Source organism: Xiphophorus couchianus, chromosome 20 (assembly GCF_001444195.1).
Source record: "Xiphophorus couchianus chromosome 20, X_couchianus-1.0, whole genome shotgun sequence".
NCBI lineage: Eukaryota > Metazoa > Chordata > Actinopteri > Cyprinodontiformes > Poeciliidae > Xiphophorus > Xiphophorus couchianus.
In genome coordinates this window covers 2,310,679-2,326,365 of record NC_040247.1, presented here as the reverse complement: position 1 = coordinate 2,326,365, position 15,687 = coordinate 2,310,679, and the positions used below count along the sequence as shown (strand labels likewise).

The 15,687-nt window shown below is 36.9% G+C and overlaps 1 protein-coding gene and 1 long non-coding RNA gene across 2 annotated transcripts; one reads left to right on the top strand and one right to left on the bottom strand.

Moving 5' to 3' along the window:
- Positions 1-7,862: 7,862 nt before the first annotated feature.
- On the bottom strand, positions 7,863-8,795 carry LOC114135061 (uncharacterized). Its single transcript, XR_003593533.1, has 3 exons — positions 8,662-8,795; positions 8,126-8,321; positions 7,863-7,979 (listed from the first exon to the last, which is right to left on the bottom strand). It is a non-coding gene; the product is annotated as an uncharacterized LOC114135061 (long non-coding RNA).
- Positions 8,796-9,062: 267 nt separating this feature from the next.
- On the top strand, positions 9,063-11,913 carry lsm3 (LSM3 homolog, U6 small nuclear RNA and mRNA degradation associated). The gene is made up of 4 exons (XM_028003882.1): positions 9,063-9,167; positions 10,324-10,434; positions 10,526-10,621; positions 11,288-11,913. The coding sequence occupies exons 1-4, from the start codon at positions 9,147-9,149 to the stop codon at positions 11,366-11,368; spliced, it is 309 nt and encodes a 102-aa protein (XP_027859683.1). The 5' UTR covers positions 9,063-9,146; the 3' UTR covers positions 11,369-11,913.
- The last annotated feature ends 3,774 nt before the right edge of the window (positions 11,914-15,687 follow it).

Sequence of the window (15,687 nt, the reverse complement as noted above, 5' to 3'; positions counted from 1 at the left end):
GGAAATCTGGCACACACCCACACACACACCCACACACACACACCTTGGGTAAACGACACATTTTGGTTCTCAGAGGCAGTGTAAAGTGAAATTAGAATTTTTCCATTAAGTTTCTGGATTATTAGCTTTTACTTATTGCACAAAAATAACAATTTATACCCACTAAAAGGTGCACATTAAATACATAATTAATACAGAAAAAATATGCACCAAACCTCAGTTTTGTTCTTTCTTTTTGATGTTTTCACATCTTCTTGTGAATTCATGGCCCAGAACCCATTATTGACTTTCTGTGACTCACAATTGACCTTCGCCATGAGTGTGTGTGGGTGTGTGGGTGTGGGTGTGTGTGTGTGTGTGTGTTGGTTCTGACAATCACACACTGACCACTGGGGAAGGCTCCATGCTCCCTGCACAACCTGAAAGGGGATTAGGAAGAGATAGAAAATGGTTGGATGGATCTTTGTTGTCGTTTTATTTTGGACAGAAAAACTTTTTTTGTGCATCTATTTCCTGAAAAATTACTTTTCTTTCTGTTTCTGCTAGCACATTTCTTTTGCCCGTTTTTGTGTCTGGTTATAAAGAAAATCTGTTTGCGTTTCACATAACAGAAACTAATGAAGACATATTACCAAAATTAACTGGCAGCATTTATTACTTCTTGGCATTTCTCTCCTTCCGTTGCACTTATCAAATGAATGCTCCTTACTGGAAGAGCAGCAGTGCAGCTGCATCCAAAGCCATTAGGTAATGGGGCTAATAATGTGATGGTGCAGATGATGACATCCTCTGCTAATACCACTTTACACACATTTAAAAATACAGATTTGATTCTTATCTTCTACAGCAGCACTTAGTGTCAATTGGCTCTGAAGCCACAACAGCATTTCTTTCTCATTACAGCAAAAAGTGACAAGTTATTGAAAAGCACCAACCTCCAGCTCACCGTTAGCTGAACTAAATCTGAGGTATAAAACTGAAGAGGGTTTGATGATTCCTATAGTGTTTTGTTGTTTCAGCACCAATGACATTTCAGACATTTCTTTTCAGACATTTCTTTTTTTTAAAACCATTTAATTGCACAAAATTGCATGAATTATTCAAGTTGTGTTGACCTATCACATAGAAACCCAATATCATACAGTTTCCTATTGTATTAAATATGAGAAAAGGTTTAAGGGCCATGAATGAGTTTGTATTGGACTGAACTTCAACGTCTGACACCGCCATAAAATCGTTGCTTGTCTATGTGACATTTTGCACATAGAGACTGAAATGACTGAAATTTAGAGGCTGCATGTGTCCGAGTTTCTGACAATCTTCATAAAAGAGAAAAGTTATGATCCCAGAATTGGTGCGAACAAGAGGAGTTTTCAGTGTCTGACTGTTTAAAAGCCGCGGGGAGTAAACTTGTTTTTCCTACCGAACTCTTCCTCTGCCGTCAGGGGCCACACTGGGACGATTCCTGACGGGTTCCTTTAGAAACATACGCAACCTGCACAAGGTTAAAGACTCACCCACCACTTTCTCACTACATTGGGACGGTGGTAAAACCTCTGCTGTAAAACTTCTTACCGACTTCTTTTAAAACTTCTGTGACATTCAGAGTTTTTTGTAGTGGAATCTAAAAATTCCCCAATTCCCTCCGTTTTTTCCAGATAGTGTAAAACAGATAGATATCTGTAACAGATAGTGGAAATTAAAAGGCCTCCTTCATGTAAACTGAAAATAAAATAAATTTAAGACTGATTCTTATCCAAATCAAATTAGTGGATGTTTGACTTGGCGCTCATTGGTTTCATCTGGTACTGTAGTTGTTTAAGCTGTTGTGGCGTAAGGACACAACAAGAGGATGAAGGGTCGGTGTTGAGAGTTCGGTGACATCTAGTGGCACAAATTTCTAACTGCAACAAGAAAAGCTCCAACATCATTGAATCCAGAATCCAGGTGCAACAAGGTGAGACAAAAACAAAGAACAGAATCGAGTGCTGATTGGAGAAGTAAGAGAAAGGAATTAAAATCTACAGGATTTACGTTCAGCAATGCTTTTTATTAGTTTTAAGGGTGAAAGAGGTTAATATGGTTATCAAACCACAACTTTATTGAAAATTGTGTTTTTGTTGCTTCCTGTGCATAAAACATTTTACTGATAAACGTGTGAATGAAATTAACAAGGGGCAATAAATGACTTACTGTTACTCTGCTCATACAATCTCCTTTCCCATTTATATTCATTCTAAGACATTTTTTTCTAATACATCGGCCATTTTTCCCATTTTCTTGCCGTCTGCATCTTGATCTGCTCTTTTTAGCCTTTCTTTGATTTCCCTTTTTTTCTTAGCCAGAAGCAGAGGGAAAGGCACCAGCGCAGCCACATGACAGATAGCCATCATTCCAACCTCTGCAAACTCACATTCTCTGAAATAGCTGGCATAGAATTGCATCTGGAAAGCTTATAGGTTTTTGTCACATAACGCAATCAGATACAGGAAGCTTCAACAAAGAAACTTCACGACAACAATGTTTCCTTATCGTAGGGATTTGTTTATCATGCTGAAATGTTTGCAGTGGAAATGAAATAAGAGTTCATCTTCACAGCTGAGGCTTGGTTTGGGGGTTTTGCCTGGATTTAATAGCAAATGAACGTTAGGTAGAACCAAAAAGTAATAAAGTAAAATATATGACTTTCAATCTGGAAACAGTTTTCCTTCTTTTAGTGGAAAATATTAAAAACCGGCATATCTTTAATCAAAGTCGCCAGTTTTTTCCCCAAACCCAAAGAACTACTGTCTATGAAGAAATATTAAAATATCATACACAGTGTGGCCAAGTGCAAGGTGCATCACTCTTCTCTATGTCATCTTTACTCCTTCAGTGCAAATTATTTCCCTTGCAGGATGTATCTAGGTGAAGGTGCAAATAATTTGACACATTAAAATCCTTTCACATTTTCAACTTCTCAGGTTTTCATGCAGTTTGTTAATAAACTGCATGAATATTGATCAAGATGTTTGATCAATATTGATCCCTGAAAATGTTAAAAAAGAATAGTAAAAGGCAAAAACTGAGTATCAGAGTATTTTGTTCTGCATGAAATTAATGTAACAGCAAATATGAATGTGATGATATTTACATTAATCAACGTTACTTAAAAATAACTAGATAGTAAAAACAAAAAGGATAAAGACAAACAGAATAAAAACTCTGTGTATGGATGACTATAATAATAAAAGAACTCCACAATAACTCTTCTGCTGTTTGGCTGAGAAGATGTGTAAGGATGTGAGCAGTCAGATTTATCACTCTGTCTAAATATGATGATAAAGTAAATCCTTTAAAACAAAACAAACAATAGCAGATGGAGCCTGATATAGAAGTGATTATTAATGCAGCTGCAGTTAACAGGAAATAGAAACGGAGGGGAAGCGCCCCGGATCCCTCTCCACAAACTGCTTCTGCATTAGCCGGTGCGGCTGAGAAGATGCTCTGAATCAAAGGGCATCGTTATTTATTGCTTTTTCCCAGTTTGGAATGAATAATGAGGAATAATGAATCAAGTGTGTCCTCTGTGTTCCCCATCGTCCCCAGCTTCTCCTCGGCCGATGTTTTAAATAGCTTCTGTAGAAATAGCTACTGAGGAGACAAACTGCTCTGACAAAGCCTGCTGAAGGTGTGTGTGTACGTGAGTGTGTGTGTGTGTGTGTATGCATGACTTTGTGTTTCAGTCTTTATACCAGCTCATACATATTGGTATGAGCACGTGTAAATTCATCCGACTTGAAGCCTGATCCTGTGACTTTGGCTTCATCCATAATTAAATTTGTATAAATCAGGCTGCCAGTCACTGCTGTAATGTGGAGCGCCAAAACCCTTTAATGACTGCAGAGCTATTCTGAGGTTTGGACCTGACAGGTACACACTTTCATCACTCAAACTCATCGTTATGCCTCCTCTCAACCCCTTTTTTTCTGCCCTTAATATTTTCTCTTTATTTTTAGATGTTTATGTGGAATAAAAGGTTGTCAAGAAACCTAGTTTTTTTACTATTATTTTGCAAAACTGAAAAAACATCAATCTATGGATTCTCTATATGCTCTTCCTCATCTGATTTTTCACATACAGATAAAAGATGCTGCTCTGACTTGCTAAGTCTTCCTGTTGGGAGAAATCTGAATAAATCCTGGTTTTTAATGGGATTAATCAAACTTTGTTTTGAAGGGATTCTAAGAACTCCATGTTAATGAGGGCGAAGCTGTGGAGACAAGTGGCCACTTAGAAATACAGCTGAAAACAAAAGTTTAGATACACCAAACAAAAAGACACATTTAATTTTCTTCACTCATTGTCTGATGTTTAATCAGACTGACTGACTTCTCTTGTTTTAGGTCAGTTAGAAAAATAATTTCTATTATCTAAATGTCACAATACTGAGAGAAATAATATGTGAGAAAATGATTTAATTATGTCTTCAAAATCAGACATTTATATACATTTCCTCAGTATTTGGTAGCATTCTTCCACGTTCCTTATAGTTGGTCCTTATAAAGTCTATTTGCAAACTGCATTCTAACTGTTTTATGCTTCCTTAGAGTCGTTGCTTCATTACTGTGGAAAATGTGCTCCTCTCATGTCTGCGGTAATGGTTACCTCCATGCCTTAAAATACATCCACAGGTGTTCCTCAGATTGTAGGTGAACCTATCAGACGTTTCCAAAGCCGTGACATCATCATCTGGGATTTCCCACATTGTTTTACGAGACAGTAATCATTCTGGATGTACACCTCTGATTTTGAAGACATTAATAAATAAATCTCTGGCATATTCTTTCTCTCATTGTTGTGGCATTTAGAAAATAGAAATAATTTTGGTAATTCAGACCTAAAATAAGAAAGATTTGATCTCATCAATTCGGGCTTCAGGCAGTGGTTAAAGAAGGTGTAAACATTTCAACTATACATACACTTTTGCTCTAAAACATTGTAGAAAATATTTTGTATGCCACCATAATTCATGTGTCCCATATTTGGCCTGGCCTCAGTTAGTTTGAGGCCTAAATCCAGGAATGATGCAGGAGAGCAGACTGACTGCAGCTGTGAAGACGGACAGACTGAAGTAAAACAATGACACTACTCTACAGGCAAACGTTCAGCTTACATCACTCAGGCAGATTGTTGCAGAGTATTTTCAGCAATGCAGAACCTCCAACAGGATGCTGTAGTTGGAAGCCACAATGCAACATGTTGTTATGAAATTCGTCTGGATTGAAATCGTTTTCAATCCTGTGAAGGAGGAAAAATAAAGCTGTACCCCTCCATCTGACATAGAGCACAATGTTGTAACTTCGATGTTAAAAAATGCCTAAAATTATAAGATATTTTCTTTATTTTTGAGCTACCTTGGCAAATTTCTATTAGTATATTTTTTAGCGTAATCCAAAATGGCATGAGGCGTTAGGAGATGTAGGTTTTCTTCATAATCTGGTCATTAAATGATCTGACAGTCTGCACAACTCTGCAAAAGTCGTATTTTTATTTTACTCTAAAATATTTACTGCCATCTGCATATTAAAATATAGAGAAGAGTGCTTCAGTTCCACAGTGATGTCATTTCACCAGAATGACCTAGATAAAGTTAGAACGTTGTGCCAAAGGAAATCAGATCAGAATGCAGTCCATTAAGAGCAGGAGTTGTTTTTATGGCTAAAAGTATCAGACACACACGACAACGAAGAAACTGAAAAAAGGACTAAGTGTACTTCTTTGGAAATGACACAAAATATTAATGCATTGGTTTTGGTGATGTGTCATTCTTTAGCTGAAAGCTCTGACTAGCTGCTTTTTCATCAACACGAACAAATATTCCTTTCTTTAAAAGCTAAAAAGCCCACATATAATATGCCAACAGGAAATGTTTTGTCCCAAAATCACAGAGACGGGCTGAGCCTTGCAGAAGTCTTTCTCCTTTCCCTTTTCATCTTTCTTATTTGGCAGCACACGTCACATCCACTCTGTTCAGATGACCTACTCCAGTCTGTTTTATCTACCCTGGAGCAAGTAGAATGGGAAGTTGCTGAGTGCAGGTGCATGCGACCTGATGTCCTTAAAAAAATGTCATGTCTAATGGCTTCCCATCAATCATTCTCAAAGCAGGGCACCTTGTTAAAATTTGCATATTAATTCCAAAAAAAATGTCATAAAGGAAAAACAGAATATTCAAATAAGCTAGATTTCAAGTAGGGAAATGAGTCGGTTTTAGAACTGCAGTTCATGTATGAGTCGCTTCAGAAAGCCGTGAGTCTCTAAGCAGCAGGTTTCTTCTTCTGCATCCGTCTCAATCAAATGGAGAAGATGGTAAGTGTGAAATGCGTCACTGAGAGTAATTTCCTAAAACAATGCAGATGAGAACCGCTGATGACGTGGTGTGACTCCACTGTGTGCATGTAAGTGTTCATGCTTTGGAAATAATGAAGCTGCAGTCAGACTTTGGTTTTCTAACTTTAACGTTGACAGATGATAATTAGCAAACACTGACAGTAAAAAAGAAAAATTCATCAAACTAATATCTAAGCTGAATGCTGGACCTCATCATCAAGCACCTCTTCATAATTTCCTTTGTGTTGCGGCGTCTGATGCTCGGCTGGAGAGAATGGCCCATATTTTATACAGGGATCTAGTTATGACTTATTTAAAATAGGGCCATTTATGTAATGCCAAACGTATGTTAGCCAATAAAAGTGCTGGAAACACAAAAATGAAAACAATCCTTATTTTGCTCATTTTGTTGGTTTTGAATCAAATTAAGTTTCCAAGCAGATGCATGTTTTCATTGACGACATTGATGCAAAACACACAGATCTGTTAAAGGACAACGCCTTAAATACTTTGATGACTTTTTCTAGGTTTTTTTTCTCAAATTGGCTTCCTAGTCAAACCGGTCAGACAGGGAAAGATTAACCACACTAGATCTGCCAGCGTCCTCCTGTGGCCATAAGGTAAACTACAACTGCCTCATTAGATTTAAAAGATTACCATAAAAAATGCTGACAGACGACAGAATAAGGTTTTGATTTATTTTATAAAGTAATTTTATGTACTTATCTATAAAGACTTTATTTGGTTATTCTATTAATAATGATCATCTTTAAAAAGATATCCCTTTTGTGAATATTGATATATTTGTTTTTATGTTAAATCATTTCTTGTCAAACATCTAATTCAGAATGAAATCAAATAATTTATAATTTATTCTAATGCTGCATTTTAACTGATTTTTGCATAATTCATTTTGTTCATTTAATTGTCCATTGCTTATCAAGGTGGAGCCATGAATGCCAAACCAAAGTGTTGTTACCTGAAAAGGTGAGGATTCTGTTCAACTTACAAAAAGACATTTATTTTTAACAGAAAACATTCATAAAAAAACATAACAAATCTTAACAGCATGGTCAGAATGATCAACTCCCCTGATGAAATCATATAAAACTTAATATTTCCATGGATATTACTATAAAAACTGCTCATAATTGTTGGACTTCCAAAAGAACAAAGACAATCATCATGACATTTAAAACCTCGAAATGATACTAATTTGTAATAAGATTAGAGTCAGAAACATTTGTACAAAAACTATTTTAAAAATTGTGTGATGAAAGGTAACAAAACCAAACTCTGGAAGAGACTAATGTATTAAAAGTACTGAAAATTACAACAAGTCATAATCAAAACCTAGAAAGATGACAAAATCAAACACAAACTATAGATAGTGATAAAACCTGTTAAAATTGTTCCCAATTCCTAACTGTCTGCTTTGAATCTTCTTCATACAATAAAACACAGAAAATGCACAAGCTCAGGAGAGCAGATTGTTGTTTGTCTTCCAGAAATGTTTATTTTTGTGCCAATATGAGCTCTAACCAAAACCAGAGGGGAATGTCATCCTTGGTCTTTGTTCCAGCACCACCCTGTGGCTGGTTACGTTCCTGTTGAGCAAACACAAGACAGCATGCAGGTTGGTTATCACTAAGCAACCAGTCACTGATAACAAGTTAATGTGCAAACCAGCATGCTGTAAGTACAGGATCCAGATACAAGCAAAGAGAAGGTTGCATGGCCTGATTTCACACACACAGGTTTCTTCAACGAGCTCACAAAACCCATAAAGTGTTAGTTGACAGAGGCTTGGGATGCATGTTTGACATGTTTGTTGCAGGGATCTCTTCCACCACAGAGCAACCTGGCAGCTAAGGATGGAATGGGTAATACCACTGCTCTGATCTGCCTCCTCAGTTTGCTGACAAACCCAGTATGGAGCACTGGGCTGTCTGTTGGACAGAGGAGGGACACATTGTGACAAGCACTGCTGTACACACACAGAGTAGCAGAGAAACAGTCATGAAAAAACAATATACAAAAGAATGAAATGGCATCAAGCTCAGAAAAAGGCAACAACGTCTTATTTACGAAATTGAATACATTAAACTGGTTTATTTGACAATGAACTCCATTGTAGATGAATATAATATACATTGATACACTATATTATTAATTATTAAATGGGTCATGATGTTTTACAAACGTTAAACTCGGAGAACAGATCGGAGTAACGGAACAAAAAGGATTTGTACAGTAAAAACGAACAGATTTGGCGGTTGATTTTCTTACCTCAGGGATGCGATGGGGATTATGGAAAGGCCTGGAAAGAAGGAACAGAGGACGCGCTTTATGCTCCTGAAACGGGTTGCCAAGTTTGCTCTTTTTGCCGTTCTTAAGGACCCCCACACGTAATATCGAGATTGTAGAGTGAATACTTCGGGACCTGGAAGTAAACGACTAATCAAGCAAAACTACAGCAAAGATGTAAATATTAATAATTGTAAAGGGCTTCACAAATAAAATATGGGTTACATTTTAATTGCAAACAAAGAAATCTATGTAATATATTTTTTAGTAAGAGAAAAATAAATTTAAGGTTATTTTTGATCGATTTTTGGAGCACCGTATAATCTGTCCATATTAAGAAAGGGAGAAATAAAAGCCATTTTCTTCGAACGGAGCAGGTGTTCTTTGCTTTTGCCTGAAATAGTGTTTTTTTACGGACCTGGCAACTTCCGTATCCGTCTCTCCGCTCGACGTAATTTCAAAGAAACATGGCGGACGAAGTCGAGCAGGTTTGTGCTGCTGTGTTGAATTAAGACGAAATTATTATTAAGTCATTGGTGTATTGACTTTGTGTAAAATGTTAGCGATATAATCAGACTTCTGTTTGAGTTTCTACGCTTAGTTTGGGCTTTTGGTTTTAAAAACACCATTACGAGCCTGTTCGGGCCTGTGAAACCAGTTAGCCGAATTAGCCTGACTTGCAGCATAGAATGCTGTCGTGAATATCATAAAAACGTGTTTTGATCTTTTATTGTCACCCGTTTACAAAATAAAGTAGTCGTGTTTTGATTGTTGATTTGATTCATGTCGTGTTTTGATTGTTGGTTCTATGCTGCATTGTGTTTCTGTGTTTTTATGATGTAAAGCACTTTGAAATGCGCTATACAAATAAAATGTAATTGATTGATTGATTGATTGAAGTCATTCATTTCGCGAGCTCGTCCTTTCGCTTTCCCTTCGCAGCTGGGTGATGAATGCCAGGTAATGTAACTTTTACTGCACATATTTTGAAGACCTTTATTGCTGCGTTTTAAGAACAAAAAGCTTCTAATTACTTTTCGTCGCGAGTTTCCGAGTATTTCTGTATATTTTTACTAGGTCATAAATAATTCTTAATTCTTGTTACTGACCATCATCAGGTGAGATTGTAGGTCAGACGGCAAATAAATTGCTACTTTTTATAACATGACCATCAGTTTTGTTTGTGCACATTCAGCTAATCAATCAATCAGGCTCATCAGTGAGAGCAATAGTGCAACACTGCATTGTTCTGGACGGCTGCACCATTATGGTTATTATTAAAGCTTGTGATTATTTAAACTTTATTTTACTCAGTTGAAAAACACATTGATTTTGTTTCACTTAAAGGACAAAATAAGAATATACAATATACAACTCGTATACATGTAAGCCTCAAAGTAACAGATTTTTTGCATTGCATATGAAATGGTAGCTTGGGCATCCAATCAACAGACAGTATCGCTATCAAGACGCAGCTCTCCTGTCTGTTAAAGTCCACTAGAACCAAAACAATAATAAATCCCTAGTGAACAGACTTGATCTCTGAAGTCCTATAAGCCTGTTACTTATTGGTTTCTGAGTGGCTGTGGCAGAATAATAGAGGTTCTGTTTGAAAACAGAAATAACTGTCACTCTGTTCTGCAGCAACCAACTACCAACACAGTCGAGGAGCCGCTTGACCTGATCAGGCTCAGTCTGGACGAGCGGATCTATGTCAAGATGAGGAACGACCGGGAGCTCCGGGGCCGTCTGCATGTAAGTTACACTCACTGGCTCACTGGATCAGGTGATCCACTTCTGTCAGTTTAGATCTTTGACCTCACTCGCGTGTTTCATGTTGTCCCAGGCGTATGATCAGCACCTGAACATGATCCTGGGGGATGTGGAGGAGACGGTGACGACCGTGGAGATCGATGAGGAGACGTATGAGGAACTCTACAAGGTAAAGGACCCGTTTTCCTTTTGTTGTTTTTTTCTACACTTCTGTTCAGATTTATGCAATCTTCTTTAGTTCACCTCTCTATCATCTACAGTGTTAGAAAGTCAGTCTGTTTTAAACTTTTTGTGTTTTGGTGCTGCTTTCTTTCCCATCATCACTTTGACAACAATATTTTCTGTAAGTTTAGCATCACAGCTACTAAAAATATACATTTGGTCAATCAAGGCCACTTTGTCTATATGCATCACTGGCAGACTTTGAATGTGTGGTACTTACAATTTACGGTGTGATTTCATATTTTTATACCTGCAACCTATTGTAATTTTCTTTTTTTGTACTACAACACAATATATTCCACAGCTCTACTTGACTTCCTTAGTCCTTTAACTATCTTAACTGACGCCTGACGGTCAGATTTTTGCGCTTTTTGAGTTTAAAACGTAATGGGATCCAGTTGCCATCTGCAGAGATCCGTTATGTTTTGGATAAGATTGCATAACAGTTTAGAAAGTTTAATCTCTTAGTGTAGGTACTAAAAAGCAGAGTATGTTTGGAGAAATGTGTTAAACGTGGTTCCAGGTTAAATATGTTTCATAACTACGTTTGCAGACTTGAGTTAAAAATGAAAGGTTACAGTTTCATATGACTGTTTTTCATGCTGTTTTTCAGTCTACAAAGAGAAACATCCCCATGCTGTTTGTCAGAGGCGACGGCGTGGTTCTCGTAGCTCCGCCCCTCAGGGTGGGCTGAAACCAGACGATGGACGGCCGGTTTGTTGTCCATGTCTGCTGTAAAGTGTTGCCCACTTTCTTTGTTTCTGCCTTGATTATACTTCTAATTTCACGAGTAAAACTTCTCCCACTCTAAGTTGCCTGCAGACACGTTTTTGAGTGAAGAATTGGAGCAAGATAAGAATGACAGCATTTTTTAGTTTTATTTTGTGTAGCTGTTGTTGAACTCGTCGGTGGGTACTTCATTTGACTTTGCTCAGGATATAAATATTTTCAGATTTGATGTAATTGTTAGTTTTACATTCTGTACTTGTGTCACAAAATGTCTCATTGTGATTCCAGGTTGTATTTTTGATGTATTGGCAGGCATACGTTTTTTTTTATTAAAATTGTGATTCATTAATATCCCAGTTATTATGTAGATGTGTCTCAGTAGTCCATTATGTCACAAATATTAAGTTTGAAAGGGTTCCTTTAATCATTTTTATCCCGATTTGTATTTTTGTGTTTAAATCATATCCATTTGTAAACATTTTTCAGTTGAACAATTAAAAACATGAAAAACAATTAATGTTATTTTAATTGCTGGTACTAACAATGCAAATTATGATAACAGTAGCAGATGAGCTGGAAACATAAGAAAGAGTTAAGTTTCTTGCAATTTCTTTTCCTCAGATGAAAGTGAACTTTCACATTTTTACCTGGGAACTTGGAAAATTGTTGTGCTGTTGCCTTTTAACCACAAGGTGGCAGTATACCTCCTATAAACCACCCGGTGGTTTTCTGGGGATAGTCTGTATAATCTCTTGAGATTTAACTTGACACACAGATAAAACTGAGATCCTGTTGCAAGAGAAATATTTCTGACAAACTTCTTGAGGTATTTAGGAGCATCATTTACCCGATTGGTTTATTGTTCTTTCTTACTGAAGTCAGTTATTGATCCAGCCACCCTGGAAAACATTTTGAAGAATATATTTGAGTTATTTTATATAGTCTTTACACAGTTTATGCTTACAGAAGGTTGTAGAGTTCTAACTATATTAGGATAAAAATGTCTAAAAGCAAAAATAAAATGACAGAATAAGGAACTACAAGGATATATTGTCCAACCAATGAAAGGGTTTGGCAAACAGCATAGATCAAATTCAATAACTATCAGGATATAGTTTGTAAAATTGGATTGATTTAATGGATATAAAGAATTAATTGTGTGTTAATTGCTCATTCATTTACAAAAACTGTTAAATTATAAGAATTGTGAAACATTAAGAACTAAAAAACAGTCGGCTAGCAATCTATAAATGGATAAGTCATTTGTTCAGCCTAAGTTTGTGTAAAATAAACATGATGATGCAGTAATTATGGGAATCAGCTCAGTGGAAGCTAACATCAACAGGCTGCTGTGTTGATGGAATATCGAATGTTCTTTATCATATATTTTAGTTATTAGAGGATAGTTTTTGGTTACTTAGTTTGAAGTCCATTGTCAACAGAGGAGCCATGTTGGGACAACTTCCTGAAGGCGGAGTTTCAGAAAGAGCAGGAGCTCTTAAAGAGACAGAGGCCAATTTCAAGGCATCAAATTACAGTCAGTTTTTTTTCCAAGTCATATGTGATATCACATTTTTATAGTGACTAATGATAACATGGTTACTTAATTATGGTGTAAAATTGAAACAACTGAAGTTAACATAATTATTTGATTGTGCCATAAAATAGAAAACACATAATACTGCTCCTTTAGTAAATCAGACAAATGAACTTTTGTTTAACTTTTTATTTTGCTCTAAATAAAAATGATTTAAAATCTATATTACTACATCTCGTTGTTTGTACTTGTGACAGTGCAATGACAATAAAGTTGAATTCTATTCTATATTAGTTTATGAAAACGATGCAACTCCAAGCAAGTGACAGTTCAGTCATAATATTTCTGTTTTAATCTTCAAAAAGATTAAGATTTGCATGTTGTGAAAATGAAGGGCATGTTGAACTTTGACTGTGCCGTTGTTCCTCTAAACCTGCTGAACACAGCCATTCACCTCAACACTCACCTTAGCTTTGTGTGGCTGAAGGCTTTTATTGCTATAAAGAGGTAGCTTGCCTTGATTCACTTGTTTTTAGAAGCGATCTCTTTGCTTCTCCACCAGCACACACACACACACACACACCCACACACACACACACACACACACACACATGAAACCTGAAGATTAACACTGTTTATTCTGTAGCTCAGCTTCTGCAGCGATCACACAGCATGGAGGCAAACTCTGAAAATACCTTAGTTGCAGTTTCAGGTTCTAACACATTGAGCAGAATGTCTTTCCTGGCTGTTGCTTCTGCAGCGTGTCACTGAACTCCTTATATTAGAATAAGTGCTTTAGATTTGAGTTAAGAGCTGAAAAGCTGCTCTGTTTTTCAGCTCTTAACTTCCTCCAGAGAAAATCTGATTTTAATGCCATTTTTCATCTGACTCAGGTGTTCTTTCTATTTCCTAACTTAATCCTGTGATAAATACCAGTTAAAATGTAACTCCTGGAGAAGACAATGATTCATAAAAGGCATCAACAGTTGGTGATGTTTCGGTGATCGACTGTCCTTGTGCCACTGAAGCTTTTGAAGAGACTCGTAAATAAATTCTGAATAACTTCGTGCTTCACATAGCTTAACGGTTGAGTCAGGGACTTTTTCAGCTCTAATAAGTCGCGCTCACTTTATTGTGAGGTGATGAAGCCGCATTGCTCAGCTTCCACACTCAGGCTGAGAATCTAAGAGATGTTATTTAAATCTTCCCCCTTCCCTTTGGCTTTGGTGCCGAAAACTTCCCAGTTTCGGTTTATAATGAATGAGGGAAGTGAAGTTTTTCATTTTTTTGGTTTTTCATGTTTTTCCTGCAGCGTGTCTAAATACACAGCTTCTGTTCAAGGTTTGGCCTTGAGGTTTACAATCAGCATGCAACTTGTGAGCAAAGAGCTGAAATATGTTACAAATGGGGTTTGAGAATCGAAATCCATTCGTGTCTTAAATTCAGCTTTTCATAACCACGTTTCAAAACAACCACTCAAGAAGCAATCTGCTTTATTGTGTCTGTTAAATCATTTGAAATGCTGGCTGTGTTTTGGTTACCATGAGTCTGAGAAAAACTTCATGACTGAATGTGGCCAAAGCTTGTCTGAGATTTACTGGATTCTCAGCGTGTTGCACCATGGGACCTGCACCTGTTTCCACTTGAATTATTCACAGCTAAAAACTCCAGTGACTGTAGTGGTAATCTCTGAACTAATCCTCTAATCTGATTGGTAGAAACAAAGTGAGCATTCCTCCAAATGTCAAAGCATGCAGGTGACTTTTATTTGATCAAGGACATGTAGCTGCAAGATTCTTCCTGGAAAATTTCTCTGCATCTCACGATAAGAATGGGAATGCTGTTTCTATATGAGCTGATTGCTGTGGAAACGCCGTGATGATGACGGATGGTTTGGATATGAGTGATCTGAAGTCTGAAGTCTTCCAAGTGACTGTGAATTTTTTTGGCTGCATGCTGATTGACCATATTGATGAATTATGGGATTTTATAGCCACTAACATAGGAATAAAAATATTTTCTATATCGTGTCACATATTATATTGACTGTATTTCAAATTACCCACTTGGTGCTGAATCAAAACCCAACTTAATATTCCACACATTTTAAACATAGCTGACGGGTTTTGTTTAGACCACTCAGGAGACTTAAAGAAGAAAACCTGTCGATGGTCGTCCTGCTGGTCACAGAGTTATGATATTAACGTTCTTATCATTGAAAAGCAGCCCTGCTTTAGCTGCATTAATTGATAAGATGCCATTCCTCTGATTGATGATGATGATGGAAATAAACTTAACAATGGATAATTGTCATATTCCTGTTTAATACATCTAAAATAATTTACACAGTTGTTAGTTTGTGACAAACTGAAATTATGGTGAGAAGTTAAAATAGTGAAAGTAGGTCCTGATGTCAGGAAGGCATGCTCAGCTCCTTACCACCATGGTAGGAATCCAACGACTGATCTTCCTGTTTACCTTCCTAGAAACTAATAATCACAGTAAAGGGAAACTTACTACAGTGGTCCACGAATTTCAGAGGTTGGTGTGGTTTGCTTGATTTTTTTAGTTAGCATGTGGCAAGAAAGAGAAAAGGTACGGCAGTCATTTTGAGACTGAGAATTAGTCACATGTTGAGGTGTGCAGGCAGAAATGTCGGCAGGACAAAGACACGGAGCACATCAGTGGACATAGCAGTGAAGAGCATGCACACACAGAGATCTGTGACGAAGCTTCATTTAGATAAA

What these genes read in the sequence shown, in the direction of transcription:
- lsm3 (XM_028003882.1), top strand. Translation starts at nt 9,147, where the DNA reads ATGGCGGACGAAGTCGAGCAG. An exon ending in TGGCGGACGAAGTCGAGCAG is followed by an intron (nt 9,168 to 10,323) that starts GTTTGTGCTGCT and finishes TCTGTTCTGCAG; the next exon opens with CAACCAACTACCAACACAGT. An exon ending in AGCTCCGGGGCCGTCTGCAT is followed by an intron (nt 10,435 to 10,525) that starts GTAAGTTACACT and finishes ATGTTGTCCCAG; the next exon opens with GCGTATGATCAGCACCTGAA.